Below are 20,362 nucleotides of genomic sequence, written 5' to 3' on the forward strand. Positions count from 1 at the left end.
AGTTTTTGACCAGGAGTTGGCATTCTGTGGCCTACTGGCTGAATCTAGCCTTCTTCCTCTTTTTGTAAATAAAGTTTTATTGGAACATGGCCCCACCCAAGTCATTTATGTATTGCAGCAGAGACCGTATGACCTGCAAAGCCTAAAATATTTACCATCTGGCTCTTTACAAAAATGTTTGCTGACACCTGTTGTGGACACCAAGTTTTATTTAGGTGTGTAAATTTTTTTTTTTTTTTGTAGCTTCTAAGGTTTTGCATTCGTTTGCTCAGGCACATTGGTTGGTGGAAGCGCTTTCTGTCCTTTACTTCCCCCAAACTAATCAAACGGGCGTATCACTTCTCGCTTGAGTTTCTCTGTGATCCTGTATAGTGACTGAGTTTCTACACAGTCATTTTCAGGTAGAGTGAATTGCAAAATATTCCAAAACTTTTGCTACTGTTAATGTTCATACAAAGCTGGTGTACATTCTGATGATGGTTTGTGCATTGCACCCTATGGTGATAGTTTATGTTAAAGTGCAAGAAGGGATCAGCACAAAGTCTAATCATAATCAGCAGTACCCTGAGACTTCTTGCATGGGGGTGTTGTGGGAGTGTGTAGATTTCTATAATTGAGACAGTTGCATTAAAATTGGTTGAGTCTTGTTTTGACATAAAGTGAACGTGTGACATTTATACAATAGCAAGCTATTAAATTTGGTTTTCCTTTGAGCATTTTGAAATAAAATGCAAAATGTGGGAAGAATAAAAATACTTAATTACCGTGCTTGTAATTATTTCACACCCCCTGAATTTATGACTCCTCGGAACTGTAGCAGGTTACTACTGAGTGGCAGAGTTGGTGAACATACTTAAAATCACATCATTTAAATCTTTGAGTTTTGATAGTTCCTTTTCTTCATGGTCTCTTTCAAATGGCATGCAACCTTTACTGTCCCACTGTGTCTGTCACATGTTGTGCTTGTGTTACATGGAAGCAGCCCAGTAAACTTGTGAACTTGTGCAAGGTCACTCACTAGTTAGTTATTGGGTATGGAAGAAATTCTAGGGTTTTCTCTCTTAAAATTCCTTGATGAAATGATTGGATGGACATAGTGCATTTCTTTAATTTTCCATTTGAGAAAGCTTGATAAAAAGTCTGTTGGCAAAGCAAAGAGTCCAGTGATCTCCAAATTGGTCTTGGTGTATACGTTGATTTTTAAGTGCATTTACTTTGACCCAAAAGACTGCCTTCCTATAATATGCTCCTTTTTTACAACACAGTTCTAAAGTAAGTAAAGTAAGTCTGTTTAAATGTGTGAAATAAGTTGAGGGATTATACGTAGCAAGTTTTCGATGGTTTAGCATCAGAACTCTGAGTTCTCAGTTTTAGGACCGGTTTGAGGGTCTTTCATCTATTATCTGTATTACTAGCTTTCTTAATCTCTTTCATTTTTTGGGTAAAAGTCACTTCACAGAGGCCTTCTCTCAGCACCATATTTAAAACTGTATCTTATTCATTTCCTGTTCCCGCTTCTCTGTTTTATTTTTCTCAATAGCACTCACTAATCACTATCTGAAAACTGTTTATTTTAATGCTTTATTTATCTGTGTTACTCCTAGGATAAGCTCTGTGAAGCTTCTGTACTCTCAGTGCCTTGAGTACGACGGTGCCTGGCACATTGGAGACGCCCAGTGACAGTTGAATTAACAAAGTCAAAGACAGTCTGTATTGCTTGTAGAATGAGGGCTAGACGTAGGGCAAGTCAATTTGTGGCATCAGACGGGGTTTGAATCTGGGTTCTCCCACCTCTTGATGTTGATATTAAATAATTTAATCATTGAAAGAACTTTGCCCTCCCAATGAAATGGGAGAAAATAATATCTTTTTATGGGGATTAAAAATTATATTAGATATAAAGCTCTATAAATGTTAGTCCTCGCTTTCCCCTGGTATGTCAGCATTGAAGAATAAGGGCAATCTGAATTTACCAATCCGATGCTTCTGGGGTCATTACCTCGATGACTTCTGACAGATTTATTCTTTCAACGGCTGTGTTGCCAACACAACAATGACCTGTCCATTTGACCAGTGTGAATGGACAGACACTTTGTCATCCCTCTTTAATCCTCATATCAGAATAACTTGTATGGGTTTGGCTTTGAAATAAGTTTTGGCAAGTTCATGATTGCAGACAGTTCAGATGGCATCAGCCCTTAGAGCCAAGTGAGTTTCACCAGATCTTTCATCAAATGCAGTGGGAACATCAGATAAGTTGATGTTTGTGGTCCTTATACACGTCATTCTAGGTTTTTTGGCAAATCAAGAAGCATCAGAGGGCTGTTAAGTCACTAGTTTGTCTCTGTGGATTTCTCTAAACCTTATGGATTACAAAGTGTTAATTCCTGTTTTGGTTTCCACTGATATTTCTTCTGCTTGGGATGACAGGAACACTTCAGAAGTTATTAAGGCAAATTGGTTCATAAATTTATAGGTTCTTTTAGTCTTTTGTCCCAGGTAAGTCTGAATAGGACCTGGAAAGCTGATTAAAAGACCAGTGAGCACAGTGAGCTTAATTTTAAATTAAATGGATATTTAATGCGTTGAGAAAGTACTCAATCTTCAGTCTTTCTTTTTTTTATTTATGCTTGCTATTTGCATCTGATGGGCAGGAAATCTCTATTTTTCTACTAAAAGCGTTGGTTATTGCTACATTTCTCAAGCTTGGTTTTCAGTGTGGATTTTTGCAGGTGATTTTTAGCACCTATGGGTGCAAAATCATTAAATGAAGGCTGGCAGAAAGAAAGAGTGCCCTGAGCCGGGAAGTCTCTTACAATGTGTGTGTGTGGCAGGTAGACCAGAGGATGAACGGGGCAGGCAGGGAGGTGGTCAGTCACTGCGGGGGCTCCCTGGCTGTGAGCATGTCTTCCAGCAGAACACAGTGAAACCCATGGCCTGCTGGTTGGAGGTGATTGTGCTTAGGTGCCTGGTTATAGATACTTTTTTTCCACAGGTGTGTGTTACCTGTTTTTTTTGGGTGAGCCTTGATCCTCAGACACACACAGCCTGACCAAACTGGCAGATTTGTGAGAATTTTAATATTGAGAGGATTCTGGTCTTGGAGTTATGCACGGTTGCTAAGGCATTGCTTTTTATTCTAAAATCTGGTCTTGGATAACCTCCAGTTTATGCTGTTGGGATTTCAATTAATTGTTACGCTTTTGTGATCTGGTCTGGTATAATACCACATATGGGAATTTAATTTTTTTTTGCATGTATGAATGACATTCCTGTACTGTTGTTTTTTATATTGTTGGATAATAATTTAATCCAGTCCCCTATCATGGGTAAGACACTTAAAGTTGATTATAATGAAATCACTTGGGTCTGCTTCTCTGACTCTTGTGAAGATGGGATCAGCTTATTCTCAAATTCATTGTATTTGGCAAAAGACCTGCCCTTCTGAAGTACACAATACTGGACGATGATCATTTTGGCTTAGAGGAAATCCTGGTCAAATTACCAAGTTAAACTTTTAAGAACATGCTATTCTCAGTATTCACAAATGTATTATGTAATGCTGGAAGTCTCCTCTAAAGTTCTTCCTAAGATTTTTGTGAGAATTCATTTAGTGCAGGTAACCACAGGGAATCCAGCTATTAATTTTGAGGAAAGTGACAACTTCTCGTTGTTGGAGGCCAGCAGTAGCCCCCCTTTCTCTGAGAGGAGGGCTGAGAGGAAGAGGGCTCTCTAGTGGTCTGCCGATCCCTCCTACCCTAAGCGCCCCAGTGAGACTGGGGGGAATCCCTGGTTAGGTAGCATCATGTGAGTTTGGGGGATTATGTAAAAGTATAACTGCACACACGCTGTTCTTGCTTTGGTAACTGATTTTAATATCCTGTTGGTTTGTTGTTGAAACTTCTTCTATGACAGTGAAGCCTTTTGTCTTTATTTTTCAATCAGAAAATCTTTCTCCCCACTTGAAAAGATGGAATCTGGGCTACAAGGCATTCTGCAACCTTTGACCTTCTTGCCTCCCCAAACCTCTAAGGAAAGCTGGGCATCCAGTAATCTCAGACTTGTGATTGTGCTTTTGTAACCTTGCTTGACATCTAGGACTTTTGGAGGGTTTTAAATTTTTGACGATAACTTTTAATTTTATTCTCATTTATTTCTCCCTTTTCTGTTTCAGTGTCCTGGGTCATGAAACTTAATCCACAACAAGCTCCATTATATGTGAGTAAATCGCAAGATTTCATTTTATACTTATTTTTGCTGTTTAATTCTTATAATAAACTCAAAAAATGCTCTCATGTGATTATCAAAGGAATTTTTAACCATCTACACATGAATTTATTGGCATAATACACTTCAGAAATTGAATTTGATTTAGTAAATGTTAAGTGACTAATAATGCATGATACTGAGCGGAGAACAAATAATGCCCGTAAGACTTGTGAGGTAGACTGATCGGGGTGATAAGATGTGTGTATAAAACAATTGCATTGCCCTGCCAAACGATACTCCGGCTTATTTTTATGTACAGTGCATTTCTGTAAAAGTAGCATGTAGAGCTTCCTACTGCCATGGTCAGTTATACCCTGTGCCACAACTAGGTGGCACTCTTTCATTGGCAAAAGTGCTATTTACTTTAAGAATCTGGGTGAAAGCTGATATATCATCTCCCTAAAGTGAGGGAATTATAAGATGAAATGGATAAATGAATGAATCGAGGCTGGAAAAAGTAAATTCTAGGTGTGTGTGTGTTTTTTTTTTTTAAAAACTGTTGTTAGAGTGAATTATCTGAATCAGACTGGTGAAAAGTGCCTGTTTGGTGAGGAGCTGGCTTAGAGGCATGGATAGTTAGACTTGTGAGAGGCTGGAGGGTTTGGGGTTGGTATGGTCTGGAGACGTGAAAAAAACTTATTTGATGGGACAGGACTTCAGTCAGGTCTTGAAGATGAAGGATCATTTCGTTGGCTGAAAAATCCTCAGAATTTGTTCAAGGCACAGACCAGATGGTAGAGGGATGAGTGGCAGTGAGCATGTTGTTCAGTGAGCGGGGAAGGATGGTAGTGGAAAGTCTGGCCCTGCTGAATTTGTGTTGGCGGTGATGGGAGATAAGTCTGAAGAGGTGGGTGACACTTAGTTGTGAAAGCACACAGGAAGGTGTGCGGAGTTTATTTTGTGACCGCTGAGGAGCTTTTAATGGTGTTTAAACAGGCTGTTCATTTTATGTATTTATTTTTAACCATGCCGTGTTAATAAAAGTCATATACCTTTCTATCATAGAGCAATCATGTGATCATGCTCCATAGTTTATCTCTATGTTAAATGTAACATACAAAGGAAAATATATGTGTTCTTAGAAGATATTTTATGTTCTTATTTTCTCTCCAGACTACTTGGAGACAATTTATTATGTTCACCAGTGGGTTTGCACATGAATTGAATACCTTGGACTTAAGAAAACAACTTTATATTTTGGTTTGTTTTTTAAAGTTCTTTTTTTTTTTAATATTTATATTTATTTATTCATTTGGTTGCGCCGGGTCTTAGTTGCGGCAGGTGGGCTTCTTAGTTGTGGCATGAGAACTCTCACTTGTGGCATGCATGTGGGATCTAGTTCCCTGACCAGGGATCGAACCCGGGCATTGGGAGCGTGGAGTCTTTAACCACTGCACCACCGGAGGAGTCTCGAACAACTTTATTGAGATAAAATTCACACACCATAAAATCCACTCATTTATGGTTTTTAGTATATTCACAGTTGTGTAATCTTAACTTCAGAACATTTTTATCACCCCAAAAGAAACTCCGCACCCTTTAGCAGCCACTCGTCAATTCCCCCTCCTCCAGCCCGTGGCACCCACTATCTACTTTCTGTCTTTATGGTTTTACCTGTTCTGGAAATTGCATATAAAGGGAGTCATACAATACCTGGCCTTTTATGACTGGTTTCTTTCATTTAGCGTCATGTATATAAGGTATATGTTAGAGCAAGTATAAGTACTTTGTTCCTTTTTATTGACAACTAATATTCCATTATATGGACCTACTGCATTTTATTTACCCACTCCTCAGCTTGTGGGCATTTAGGCTGTTTCCACTTTTTGGCTATTATGAATAATGCTGCTGTGAACAGCAATTTTTTTGGTAGTCATCCAATTTTATTCTTTCCCGGTTGAATTTTCTTGGGCACCTTTGTTGAAAATCAATTGATTATAAATGTAAGGAATTACTTCTGGACACTCAATTCTGTTCCTTTCATTTAGGTCATCCTTCATTAGGTCAGTTTCTTTCAGCAGTGATTTATATCAGTAGTTTTCAGTGTACATGCCTTTTATTTTTGTGAATTTTATTCCTAAGTATTTTATCCTTTTTGATGCTATTGTGAATGATATTTTCTTAATTTCATTTTTAGGTTGCTCATTGCTAGTATATAAATACAACTGATTTTTGTGCATTGATCTTTTAATCTGCAACCTTGCTGAACTTGTTTATTAGCTAGTACTTTTTTAGTGGATTCCTTAGGATTTTCTACATCCAAGATGATGAAAATAGTTTTTTTCCTTTCCAATCTTTTTATTTTATTTCTTTTTCTTGCCTAGTTGCCCTGAGTAGAACCTCCAATGCAGAGTTGAGTAAAAGTGGTGAGAGCAGACATCCTTGTCTTGTTTTTGGTATTAAAGGGAAAGCATCCAGTCTTTCACCATTAAGATTAGTATGGGGCTTCCCTGGTGGCTCAGTGGTTGAGAGTCTGCCTGCCAATGCAGGGGGCACGGGTTCGAGCCCTGGTCTGGGAGGATCCCGCATGCCGCGGAGCAGCTGGGCCCGTGAGCTGCAATTGCTGAGCCTGCGCGTCTGGAGCCTGTGCTCCGCAACGGGAGAGGCCGCGATAGTGACAGGCCCATGCACCGTGATGAAGAGTGGCCCCCACTTGCCGCAACTAGAGAAAGCCTTCACACAGAGATGAAGACCCAACACAGCCATAAATAAATAAATAAATAAATAAATAAATAAATAAATAAATAAAATTAAAAAAATAAAAAAGATTAGTATGATGTTGCTAGCTGTGGGTTTTCATAGATGCCTTTATCAGGTTGAGGAAGTTCCCTTCTGTTCCTAATTTGAGTATTTTTATCATGAAAAAGTGTTGGATTTTGTTGAACGTTTTCTCTGTCTATTGAGATGATTGTGTGGGTTTTTTCTTTCATTCCATTATTGAATTACATTGATTGATTTTTGAATGTTAAACCAACCTTGCATTCCTGGGATTAATCTCATTTGGTCATGGTGTATAGTCCTTTTTGTGTGTTGCTAGATTTGGTTTGCTAGTATTTTGTTGAGGATTTTTGTGTCTATGTATAAAATATATATTCTGTAGTTTTCTTCTGATGTCTCTGTCTGCTTTTGGCCATTGAAAGTGTTTGATCAGGGGGCTGATATAACTACGTAGTTGTGGTAGGCAGAATAATGGTTCCTCAAGTGAGTCTATGTCTTAATCCCCAGAACCTGTGAATGTTTATCTCACATGGCAGAAGGGACTTCACAGATTTCATTAAGCTGAGGATCTTGAAACTGGAGATTATCCTTTAATTATATGGGTAGCCCAGTGTAATCATAAAGATTCCTGTAAGTGAGAGAGGGAGTCAGAGAGATTTGTAGATGCCACACTGCTGGCTTTGAAAAAGGAGGAAGGGTCCATGAGCCAAGGAATGCCACCTCTAGAAGCTGGGAAAAGCAAGGGAACAGTTTTTCCTCAGAGCCTCTAGAAGGAACACAGACATCTTTATTTTAGCCCCGTGAAAGTCATTCAGACCTCTGACCTTCAGAACTGTAAGGTAATAAAATTTGTGTTCTTTTAAGCCTCTGAGTTTGTGGTAATTTGTTGTAACAACAATAGGAAGCTAATACAGTAGTAGTTTGGGAAAATTAATTGGTGGTAGTGTGCTGGGTAATTTAGAAGGAGAGAGTAGAGGCAGAGAGATTAAGTTAGAAGTTTTCTGAGCTTGCCATCATGGAATTTGAGAACTTTAGAGTTAATAGAGACTTCAGATGATATCTGCTTCAACCTCTCTGTTTTAGAGATGAGGAAATGAGTTCTGAAGACACTGTGATAAGGTCACACAGCTCATCGATGATGGTAAATTGTGATTTAAATCTGTATTTTCTGGGCTTAGTCATAGAAACCACTGTAAAGCTTATGAAGCTTAAGAAAGCTTCGTTCTGTTAGGGAAGCAAGGTTCTTAGACATCAGTTCTGGGGAATATACTTAATAAAGTAGTGCTTTATATATGATTTATGTGTTTAATGAAGTTGGGCAGGCTGTACTGGGGAAGACTCTTTTAAATTTCAGATTTCAAGTATGTCGATCAGCAGTAATACTTACTGAGGCAATTGGTTATCCCTTTTTAAAGAGAGACAGTGTACTCCATTTTCAGTGAACTAAGCCAAGTCTCAGGGATTTACACTGTTTGGGTGAAGAAAAGTGTCGCAGTTTCTCCCTTATTCACGGTTTCGCTTTCTGTGGTTTCAGTTACCTGCAGTCACCATGGACTGATAATATTACATGGAAAATTGCAGAAATAAACAATTCATAAATTTTATTTTATTTATTTATTTTTGGCCATGCTATGCAGCATGCAAGATCTTAGTTCCCTGACCAGGGACGAGCCCGTGCCCCCTGCAGTGGAAGCGTGGAGTCTTAAACCACTGGACCGCCAGGGAAGTCCCACAATGCATAAATTTTAAATTGTGCACTGTTCCGAGTAGCATGGTGGAATCTCACACCATCCTGCTCCGTCCTGTAGGGGACATATTTAAATCATCCCTTTGTCCAGTGTGTCCTGCCTGCTAGACACTTAGCATCCGTCTGGGTTATCAGATCAACTGTCACAGTATCTCAGTGCTGTGTTCAACTGACCCTTATTTTACTTAATAATGGCCCCAAAGCGCAAGAATAGTGATGCTGGCAATTCAGATATGCCAAAGAGAAGCCATGAAGTGCTTCCTTAAGTGAAAAGGTGAAGGTTCTTGACTTAATAATGAAAGAAAAAAATTCGTTTGCTGAGGTTGCTAAGATCTATGGTAAGAATGAGTTTTCTATCCATGAAATTGTGAGGAAGGAAAAACAGATTCATGCTGGTTTTGCTTTCGCACTTCAAACTGCAAAAGTTACAGGCAGTTTCCCTGGTGATGCAGTGGTTAAGAATCCGCCTGCCAATGCAGGGGACACGGATTCGAGCCCTGGTCCGGGAAGATCCCACATGCCACGGAGCAACTAAGCCCGTGCGCCACAACTACTGAGCCTGTGCTCTAGAGCCCATGAGCCACAACTACTGAGCCCGCGTGCCACAACTACTGAAGCCCACATGCCTAGAGCCCGTGCTCCGCAACAAGAGAAGCCACTGCAATGAGAAGTTCTTTTGTTAAGATGGAAAAGGCATTAAATTTGTATGATAAGATATTCTGAGAGAGAGGGCAGGAGAGACCACATTCACATCACTTTACAGTGTATAATTGTTATTGTTCTATTTTGTTATTAGTTATTGTTGTTCATCTCTTTACTGTGCCTAATTTACAAATTAAACTTTATCACAGGTGTGTGTGTATAGGAAAAAATATATATGGGGTTAGTACTGTCCACGGTTTCAGGCGTCCACTGGGGGTGAATGTACCCCCTGAGGATGGGGGGACTACTGTAACTGTACAAGACAGTCCATTGGTAAGGGGGTCAATTCTCTGCACCTAGAGAAAGAAGTACTAAGCAAAAGAATAGAGCGTGTTGAAGTTTTTCTTTTAGTTTATATTTGAGATATGCTAGGGGTACATGTCATCAACAGAAGAGAGAAAACTGCTAGTTAATAAGGAAAAAACACTGGGTCCTGAGAAGAACTTTTACCTGAAAGTTAAGAAAAATAGGCTGGATTCCAAATATTCCAAATAATCATCTTAACCAGTCTTTGAATAAAAATGTGTCCACAATAAGCTGCAATAGTTAAAATGTAAGAAATGTCCCATACTGTACAGGTGGCAGTACTGTTGAGTGTTTAAATGAAGCTATTGTAACGAGTTATTTTTGTGAACTGTTCACAGTGGAGCACGCGGAACCTGGAACTTTGGCTGCCAGCAGTGTGACCTGGCTGTGCCTTGGTCTCCTCGCCTGTCAGCTCTGCGATTCCACAAGTACAGCCTTTGTGTTAGGCAGGCTAGTCACATTACCAGGTCAGGTGCTTCCCTCAGCCTCTACAAAAATGTTGATTACTGCCAGGTGCATGTGTGAGAATCGCAGTTGCAGGACCTTTGGGTGGCAATGGTAAAAACATTGACAGCTTTCGTAGTGTCCCTCTGGGTGGGGAGGGCCTAGGTTGTCTAGTGGCAGTAAAAATGGAGAGGCGGTGGCAGATGCAAGAAATATTTAAGAGAAGCAGTAGGACTACACACTTTATTAGATGTGGGGACTGAAAAAGAATGAATGATAGTTGATTGAGAACTTGAGTGGGAATGACAGCTGATGCCATTGCCAGATGTGGAAAAGAAGGAAGGTGACGATGACTTTGTTCTTTAGACATGTTGAAGGGCATATTGATGTCCTGATTACAGCGGGAGATGTGGGCTTGGAGCTGTGGAGTAAGAAAGTTGGTTTTGAACTAGAGAGAGTTTGAGTCATCTTTAAGAAATTGGTACTTTTGACTCTGAGAATAGATGAGTTCTTTGAGCGGATAAGAGTGGATGGAATTAGGATAATGGACTATGGCAGAGAAGGCAAAGCTGAATCAAGAGAGGAGGAAGGAGTTCGAGAAATCTGGGTTGCATGTGAGTCTTTTGACTTTTTATTCCTGGAGTTCTTAAATTTCAATCACACATTAGTACTGGAAGTGAATTTTGAGCTGGAGCTGGGGAATTCTTTCATTCAGGTGCCTGGTTTGTGCAAACCCCTTTTTGGATGCTGGAAACTTAGCCATGAACAGAATGCAAGGGTCCCTGCTCTTATGGTACTTGTATTATAGTGAGGAGAAGACAGATAATCATAAACGAGAAAACATCAGGAAGAACAGTTTAATGAAAGTAAATAAAACAATAGGATGTGATGTGATTGTGCCTGAGTAGAGGCTGTTTTAGGCTGGGTGGTCGGGGAAGGCCTCTGAGGGGCAGGCCAGTTAAGCTGAGACCTGAATGACCAGAAGGAGCCAGCCACATGCAGATCCTGGCACAGTGTTCTAGCCCAAGGGAACAAGTGCAGAGCTCTAAAGTGAGGGCTAGGCTTGATACGTGTGGGGAACAGAAAAAACGGCTGCTGGGATTCAGAGTGCAGAGGGGGTGGGGTGCGTCCTCTCCTGGATGAGGTTGGAGATTCAGGGAGGAGACAGGGAAAAGCCTGATCTTGAAGCACTTCGCAGACCATTGGGTGAGCTCCCTAGGGCCTGCCTTTCGTCACTTCTGAAGCCCAGCACAGCACCCACCTCTGAGTGTACTTTGAACTTCAGAGCCTTCGGTGGCTGGCTCGGGGTCAGGTCAGGCCTCTTAAGGATATTGGATTAATCCTAATGTGGAGCTGTGGGTCCTGGGCAGACTGGATTCTCAGGCAGTTTAAGTGTAGTATTTTGGACTATCTATCCATCTGAGGAAAAATAGTTTTAGTACTCTGTAGTCATCTTTAAGATCCGTGTTTTAGACGTAAATTGGATTTTCTTGAATGGAGGAACGTTTTAAAGCAGATTTGGCTCTCATTTATTAAAGGACAGTGTAATTAAAACTTTCTGCTTAGTTTTTATATTCTTTCATGGTTGAATTGCTTCTGGGGAGAAAAAAATGTATTTTCAAAACTTGCTCTTAGTCCATTTGTGAACCTGAATGAACGGTGTATGATAGGATTTCATAGTAGTCCTTTCGTTTTCTGGTTTTCTGTGAATGCTTCACCTACTGGTGTCACAGTCATTTGCATCACCTGTAACCTTTCTGGATGACAACTCCTTAAAAACAAGAGTTCATGTTCATATACTACCTCCTGGTTTAAAACGCACATTTGCATACATTATATCATTTGGTTCTCACAGCAACCTTGTGAGGGTGGAGGAAGCTTCATTCTTACCCTCATAATACTTGAGGAAACAAGAGCTCAAGATGGTTCATTTAGTATATGCAAAAGTTAGGGCTTTACCTAGAAATGGTGACTCTCAAACCCGTTGTCTTTCTTCTGTATACCAAGCTGACATGCACAGTTGCTGTCCGTCATTGTTACATAAAACACACAAATCTCATCCCACTTAATGTGATAGAGACTTGCACATATAAAGTCCTTTTTAAAATAAGTAACCCAAGTTTTTAAATTTTTTAAATGTTTTATTTGAAATAAGTTCACATTTATAGAAAAGTTAGAAGAAAGCAACTTCACCTTTACTTATCTTTTATTAACATTTAGGTGTGACCTAAATGTGATTTGCTTATCATTTTCTGTATTACATACATGTTTTGAACTGTTTGAAAGTTGCTTTTCCCAGGCATCATACCCTATTCTCCTTAAATATTTCAGGATAGATTTCTTAAGAACTGGGACATTCTCTTTCAGAAACACAGTACAATTAACAAAAACAGGAATTGTAACATTGATGTAATACTCTTAGGTAATGTAAGTCCATATCCAAATTTCTCGGATCATCCCAGTAATGCCCTTTATAGCATCCTCCTCCCCTCTTCTCCCCAGTTCAGGATTTAATCCAGGATTACACACTGTATTTATTTACAGTCTCTTTAATCTCTTAATCAGGAACAGTTCCTTTGCTTCTCTTTGTCTTTCATGATACCGACATTTTGGAAGAGTATAGGCCAGTTAGCCAGTTATTTTGTAGCACTTTGCTTCTTTTTGACAGAACAACTGCCTTTTAAAAGTTGCTCATTAAAAAATATAAAGATGCTCATTTGTTTCCCAAATTTCATTATTGATTAAGTTTACCTTGTGTGAGTCCTGAATAGTCAGTGATGTCATCTTTGTGATTAAAAGCATTGCTAACAAGGAAATAAATGTGATAACGATGTCTTTATTGTGCATATGTAACTTCCTTACAATTGTTAGGAGATATGTACAGCAACCCTGCAAAGTGTAGCCTAGACTATCTGATTTTATTCCAGAGATGTATTCTGTGAAATAACTAGCCTACCTAGTCATTTAGCGAATTGGAAAGGCATGCTAGACATAGTGCCTATATCTCTTGAGTCCTGAACTATTATCTCTAGCCATTATGGGACTTATGGTCTGAGCCACTTGTTTACAGTAAACAACATGCAGCAAACCACGTGGCTGCTAATAATTTTTATGAACATAGTACATGTACCCTCTGGCTCTAGAGCCGTTCTCACTATCAAGATAAAAGCATAGACTTTTCCAGGGAACTCTGCTTCACTTCGCTGTACAGTAGAAACTAACACAACATTGTAAAACAACCATGCCCCAATGAAAAAAAAAAAAGCATAGACTTTTCCCAGAAAGGATAGGGGCTGGGGAATGCTATCAGGTGATAAAAGAAAAAGCCAGGCACAGGAAGCAAAGGTTGGTATTTATAAAACAAAATAGGCCCTACCACCACCCCCACGCACTAAGCACTAGGAGACCTAGCAACCTAGCAACTGGACACTAGCAACAGTAAATAAATCCTCCCCCAGACTAACAGCTGAAGGGGATGAAAGATTTTTAAACTTCTGAAGGAGGAGGATGAAAGGGTCTTTGGGTGCCTCTTATCTCAGGCCTCAGGCTAATTCTAGAAGAAATGTGGCCAGGCCAAACCTGAAGGTCTATAAGGCACAAGGAGACAATAGGGGTCAAGGATAAGGAGATCCGGATTATTCCAGAGAAAGTCACTTCCTTTCTCCTCTCATCACCTTTACTTTTCTGGAGAAAAAGTTGTGATGATGCACCCAAGTGATTGTCCCACAGTCAGCGCTCCGTGTGGGGATGAACTTTGTAGGAGAGGTCAGGACTGGAGAACAATTTGATGAGTCATAGGGATCATTGTATTTTCGGGGTGGTTGAGCTCACTCTGCGGGAAGAGTGAAGAAACTGAGCTACAGAGAGATTGAGGGATTTGCCTGAAGTTTCATAGGGGTTGTGATAGATCTGGTCAGGTAGCAGGATCTGCAAATAATTAGCCCAGCCAGTGTGCAGGAGGCAGTGGTTTGAATTTAAGATTGAGAGTACATACACAGAGAAGTTGTGGTGTAAGTCTGGTGGTAAGTGGGCTAAGTAAGAGGAAAAAAGGTAGCTGTGGGAACGCTGAAGAAGAGAGGAATATTTGAAAAGATAGCATTGAACTCTTTTTCAAAGTAGAACAGGTAAGGATTAGAATGTCTTTTGGGCTGTAGACACATTGGAGAGTAGTTTACAGTTACTAATTGAAATCCCTCTTCAGTAGAAAAAGAGTAAAAATAAAATATGGGTTGTAACTTTGGATGTAGGCAAGTCCAGTAATAGCCATCCTGGTGAATTACTTGGTCAGATACTTATCTTCAGGAGGGTGGGTGGCTTTTTAGCCCTGGACCAGTGAAAGGAAGGGAAGATCAAGGCCCTTGAACAGTAAGTGAGGCATTTCTCTTGTAAAGTGCAGCTCCTGCAGGTCTTTGATGCTTTTCTGTATTAGAATAATGTCCTTACTGGTTGCCAAAGTGTTCCAGTGGGCATTGGGCACTTTATGGTTAATGACACTCCAGAATGGATGGTTGTGACTCTTAACACTGACTCAGAAGGTTTATATTGGACGCTGATGATTCACTAACTAAAATGACCATAAGGACACATTTAAAGAGGAAAAACTTGGGGTTCATTTCTCAGATCCTTCAATTATAAACTTGTTTTTTTTTTTGGTGTCCCCAAGATTTGTGGTCTGTTGAACACATCTCTAGGTCTCCTTCAGGAAAACCAAAAGGCATTTTTTTTTTTAACCTTACAAACTAAATACTTTTTTAGAAGCAGAGAGATAATGTGAGGTATAAATTCTGTTCTAAGCGTGCTGCAGGGTTATGTATGGGATACTTATTACCTGCCATATGATTGGGATGAAACCCACATTTATTAGATTTTCAAGGGGAAGAGCCATTCTAATTACAAAACAAATGTCCAGAACCCCAACAGATCTGGTTTATTCTGTCCTTTCGCATTTCTCTTTTTCCTGAGCACTGAGTGTTTGCCTATAACTGCTTCTGGGAGGAGGCAGGAACATCCTGACAGTAGAGGAACATCATAGGAAGGTAGATCTTTGGCACTGGATTCCTTTCTTCATTTAAAATGAACAAAGCAATACAATATCCAGTGATTACAACTATTTCTATTAGAATAGGGTCCGTCTCTTAAGGTGATGTTGCTCTCTGTTTTCTCAAGGAAGGGAAAGGTGGCTTAGGGTGCTGCTATTGGTTGAGAACTTCTTCTTGGCAGGGTACCCTGGTGGGCACTTATACACATTCCCTCATTAATCTTCACAAGAGACAAAAGATTTGGTCCGTATTTCCACTTTAGAGCCAGTGAAGTGAGGGTTCCAAGGGGTAACTGACTTGTCTGAGGTTGCAGCTGTGGTGGACCTAGGGTTCAAATCCTGTGAATGATTCCCAAACCCGTTTAAATAAGGGAAATCAGAAGAGCCTTTCCATTTGTCTCACATTTAGATCTTGAGAAAAACTTAAGAGTGATTTCCTGCCATCACATTGGATTCTTGTTGACTCTGGACTTCTGTGTCCAGCCTCAGTGAAGAGGACTTTGTGCAGTGGATTAATATGCTGTGTGTGTGCTAATCAGAAGTGGCCTCAGAGCCCAAGCAGTACCAGAAGATGACAGTGCAAGTGGAGATGTGCTCAGAAAGAAGCAGGTTTAAAATGAGCAATTAGAACAGTTTATTCTTGCATAAGTATAGTTGGCATAAATAAAGCTGTGAAGGGCTGCAGAATTTAAATTACCCCAGCTTTAATCTTCTCAGTTGCCTCTTTTCAGGGAAGAGGACCTATTTGGTAATAGCAACATTTTATCTCTTCCTGGGAAATGTGTTTCCATAGCAGGAGTTGAACCAATCTGGCTATGCCTCTTGCTTGGCTCTTACTGTGTCACATTTTTCTCTTACAAAGAGAGCTTTATCAGCCTTCTGATCTCTTAAATGAATTACCTACCTTAGCCTTAACAATACATGTCTGATGGGTCAGCTCCAACATTTTGTAGCCTGGAGGCTCTTTCCAGCCAGATCTGAGGACTGTGTTTAAATAATGACAACTTTGTCACTAGTGCCAGAAGAAATAAGGAAGTCAAGTGTTCCTCAATTTAGCTTTTGATGGTTTTACAGAGCAAGAGCTTCAGTTTCCTTCTGTTGGGACTTTTTAATCCATCTCCAGAAACGTGCTTTGAAGTTAACAGATTTTGCATTTGCAGGTAGCACTTTCTTATTTTTCCTTGGCATTTTCAGAGCAAATGAAGATACATAGAGGTCACAGCCTTTTCAGGGTCTGTCTACATGATGCCTTTATGATAACTTGGTGTTTCCCAAGCATCTGGATATGGGGCAGTGGGGCTGGAGTTAAATTTTCCATTTGGTTCTAGTGAAGAGAAGTTTTGCTGTCCAAAGAAGACCAAAATGTAGTGCTCTGTACCCTTAGCTCATTCACCAAGTATTTGTGAAGCACCTGTTAGTGAATGGAGGACCTGGTCTTAGAGGAATAGATTCTTTCACCGGGGCTCAGATGCTTGAAGAGTTTAATGACAGCACAAGCAGTACTTGTTCAGGTGCTTGGATGAGTTATATAGATGGTTACACAGTGACGGTTCATAGCAGAGAGAGGAATGAGATGTTGGCAGAAATGATAGGGAAGCCTTCAGGAAAGATGGGGGCTCTGTTAGCCTGGACAGATTTGGCTGTGGAGAAAGGGAAGCGCAGAGCGAGAGAAGGGAACACAGTCTGTGAAGTAAGGTATGGACATGGTGTTAGCAGTGGTGGTGAGGGATCTGGCTTGACTGGAGAGGACAGTTCACATGGGAGAATACGTGGAGATGAGATTGCATAGATCTACTCTGTTCAGTATAGTAGTCGCTAGCCCCATGTAGCCATTTAACTTAATTTAAACGAAATAAAATTAAAAATTCAGTTCTTCCATTGCAGAGTGCTCAGTTGCCACATGTGGCTGGTGGCTACCATTTTGGACAGTGCGGATATAGAATATTTCCATCATTGCAGAAAATTTTGTTGGCCAGCACTGATGGAATATAGCATTTTACAAGCAGGATAGAGAGCAACTGGAGGTCTTCTGATTAGGCAGATAGTAACATGATGAAAGTACTACCCAAAGAACATTGATGGAGAGGTGTGGGGAGCAGAGGAAGAGCAGTGAGGGGCTATCAAGTGAGTGGGCCTATTCACCGTTACAGCACGCTGAATGGATGTGAGGATGGATAAGCTGTTCGAAGAACAAATGGATTTTGTTTGGTAGAATGACTGAAAGCATCAAAGAGCCACAGATATGAACACTGAGGATTTTACCGTGAGAGGCAGAGGGAGAATGGTGTAGCACCAGTGGGTGAGGGAGGAGCTGCCTTGGCAGTCTGAGGGAGAACAACTGTGTCTTTACAACAGCCTATGGTGGAGGGAGTGGGGTGGGGGGGGGTGATGGTGGTGTTGGTAGTGAGGATTAAATGGTGTAAGCATATTTCACAAATGATGGATAGAAACTTTAAATATATAGGTAGTTTTTAAAAGAGACCCATCTCCTTTATTTTGCCAGTGCAAAAGTGTATAAACATATTGTGTGGCTTCCTCTTGCATCTCTGCACATGCACTTGTGTTGACAGCTCTTTCCCTTGTTTGCTTAGAAAGAGGAGGGGAACAACATTTACTGAGTACCTTCCACGTAGGGTGACTTATGTATATTTTCTCCTCAGCCTTGTGAGGCCCATATTATAGATGAAGGACAATAGCTAGTAAGAGGTGAAACAGAGGTTTGAACTCAGAACTCTTGCCCTTTCTGTCTAGTCTCTCTAAGTAAGGATGGTTTCACTACCAGTCCCTCAAATTGCTACCACCCTCTCTTAACCTGGGAACTCGAAGCCTGATGCTTATTATCACATTCTACATTTAGAGGTTGGCTTTAGCACTGAATTCCACTTGCCATGCTTTTTCAACTGTAAGATAGAGATCCTATAAACATTGTTTGCTCACTCACAGCAATCATTGGTGTGAAGAGTTACCCGGACTGACTTTCAACTGAATTGTTCTAGAGCACTGGTTTTCAAAGTGTGGTGCCTAACCACCAGTGTGAACATCATTAGAAACTTGTTAAAAATGCAGATTTTCACGCCCAACCCAGATCTGCTGAATCAGAATGCTTGGGGTGGAGCCCTACAAACTATTTTTAAATAAACACTTCAGATGATTCTGATGCACCCCAGTGTTTAAGCATGAACCAAGTGAACAAAAAGGATAGTTTTAAAAGCCCCTTTCGTATGAATTAAATTGGAGCATCTTGGGTAGATTTAGATCTTCCAACATGGCTGACTGTTAAGTTAACCCATCAGCAGTGGTTGACTGGAGATATATGGGAAATGATATGCATTAAGTAGGATATTGTTTCAAATGGATGGATCTATGGTGGATTCCTGAGTAAATTATTACTAGATTATTGATTCAAAATAACGTCAAGGTGTGCAATATTGAACACAGGGCTGCTTATTTCTTAGCAGGAGGTGGTAGTGATTTTCAATTAAGGGAGTTAATACTTTGCATTATTTTTCACAGTATTTTTATGTCATTTAAGATTTCTCATGATTTCTTCTTTGTGTGGTTGTGAATAATTAAAGCCAGATCTGCTTTATAGTTAGTTAGCAGAGCAGTTCATGATGCAAATGGAACTCATAAGAGCACCTGGGTTTTGGAACGGTGTTGTAAACAGGCTTCTGTAATTGATTTCTGGACGGCATCAATGAATTTTAAAAACTTTGAAGTCAGCACTTGGGAGTTTAGCTATGAACCCTATGCTGAGTTAGTGGTACTGCAGGGAAACCAGTTACAGCTCTGTGTGTGCTAGCCTTCAGCCAGGTAAAACAGTTTTTGCATCTCTCCCTCTCTCTGAAATACAGTAAACCCTCTCCACCACCCCCACCACACAACAAAGAAAACTGCTCATCTTTCAGTATGCAGTTCTGTCATTTGTCTCTGTGGAGCCCTTCCTGAACCTTCAGCCTCCTGTGGAATCTATCACTCCTCTCTCCAGGCCCCAGCTACTCTGTACAGACTTTACTATAACACCTCAAGCACTTTAGATGATTGCACTTTTGCTTACATGCCTTTTTTCATTTACTGTGTCCATCTTGAGTACAGAGACTTTATACTTGAGTTGTTTTTATTGCTCTCACTTTAACTTCAGCTTCTGTCACAGTACCTTGCACATAATAGGTTCTCAGTGTTTTTGATTAAATATAATAGACTTACAGCTGTTTGGGAAAGAGCTTTGCTGCATGCATGGATGGTTATAAATGTCTGATTAGTCAAAGATGAGATTTTTTTTTTGGCGGGGGGTGGGGGGGTAAAACTTATGACCCTGAAGGGTAGGCTACTCAAGAGATCAAACAACATAGGGGACTTTGTGACCTGGAACCAGTGACAAAGGGTCACTTTGACCCCTGAGATGGGGCCTCTAGGAAAACTTGGGAATGATACTTGATGAAAAACTGAATTTCAACCCAAATAGTTGAATACTTCTGTGTTGTGTATGGGCTCTTTACTTGGAACTCTCTGTGTTTGCTTCTTTCTGTACTGATCTCATTTTATTGGTTTGACAAACCTGTGAATTAGGAGGAATTGTTTTCTTACTTTACAGATAGGGAAACTGAGTAAAATTTATATTTTGAAGTTTTAGTACAGCTATTAAGTATAAAATAAGCTACAAGGATATATTGTACAACACAGGGAATATAGCCAACATTTTATTATAACTGCAAATGGAGTATAACCTTTAAAAATTGTAAATCACTATATTGTACACATGTCACTTGTATAATATTGTACATCAACTATACTTCAGTAAAAAAAATAAAATAAAGTTTTAGTAAGTAAATTATAAGACTAAAGATCTTTATTGCCCTCTTTGGAATTTGCTATGCCATCTGAGATGAAACTGTTAGGTAGATTCACAGAGCCCCCCCCCAGTGAATCTGTAATTCAAAAATCTGAAAATAACTCCATACAGATAGAACATTAGGAATATATTTATATCAGCAGGGATGTAGAAATCAGATTCTTCTGAGAGGTACACTAATTTATTGATTGATTAGTGAACTGGTGATGTGCATCTTTAGTACTTTTTCTCATTCCTACTCATTTCTCCTCCAGAGATTCTGATTGTTTCCTTTTATGTGGGTCCT

General features: G+C 40.0%; 1 protein-coding gene across 12 annotated transcripts in view; it reads left to right on the plus strand.

Moving 5' to 3' along the window:
- Positions 1-20,362, plus strand: part of AKAP13 (A-kinase anchoring protein 13) — a 343,304-nt gene that overhangs the window by 93,215 nt on the left and 229,727 nt on the right. For all 12 annotated transcript variants that reach the window (XM_082388883.1, XM_082388891.1, XM_082388889.1 and 9 more), the window contains exon 2: positions 4,175-4,218. In XM_082388883.1, the coding sequence (XP_082245009.1) occupies positions 4,186-4,218 (33 nt within the window). In that variant the 5' untranslated portion in view covers positions 4,175-4,185. The remainder of the gene's footprint in view (positions 1-4,174; positions 4,219-20,362) is intronic.

This window comes from Balaenoptera borealis, assembly GCF_965194805.1.
Source record: "Balaenoptera borealis genome assembly, chromosome: 3".
Lineage (NCBI taxonomy): Eukaryota > Metazoa > Chordata > Mammalia > Artiodactyla > Balaenopteridae > Balaenoptera > Balaenoptera borealis.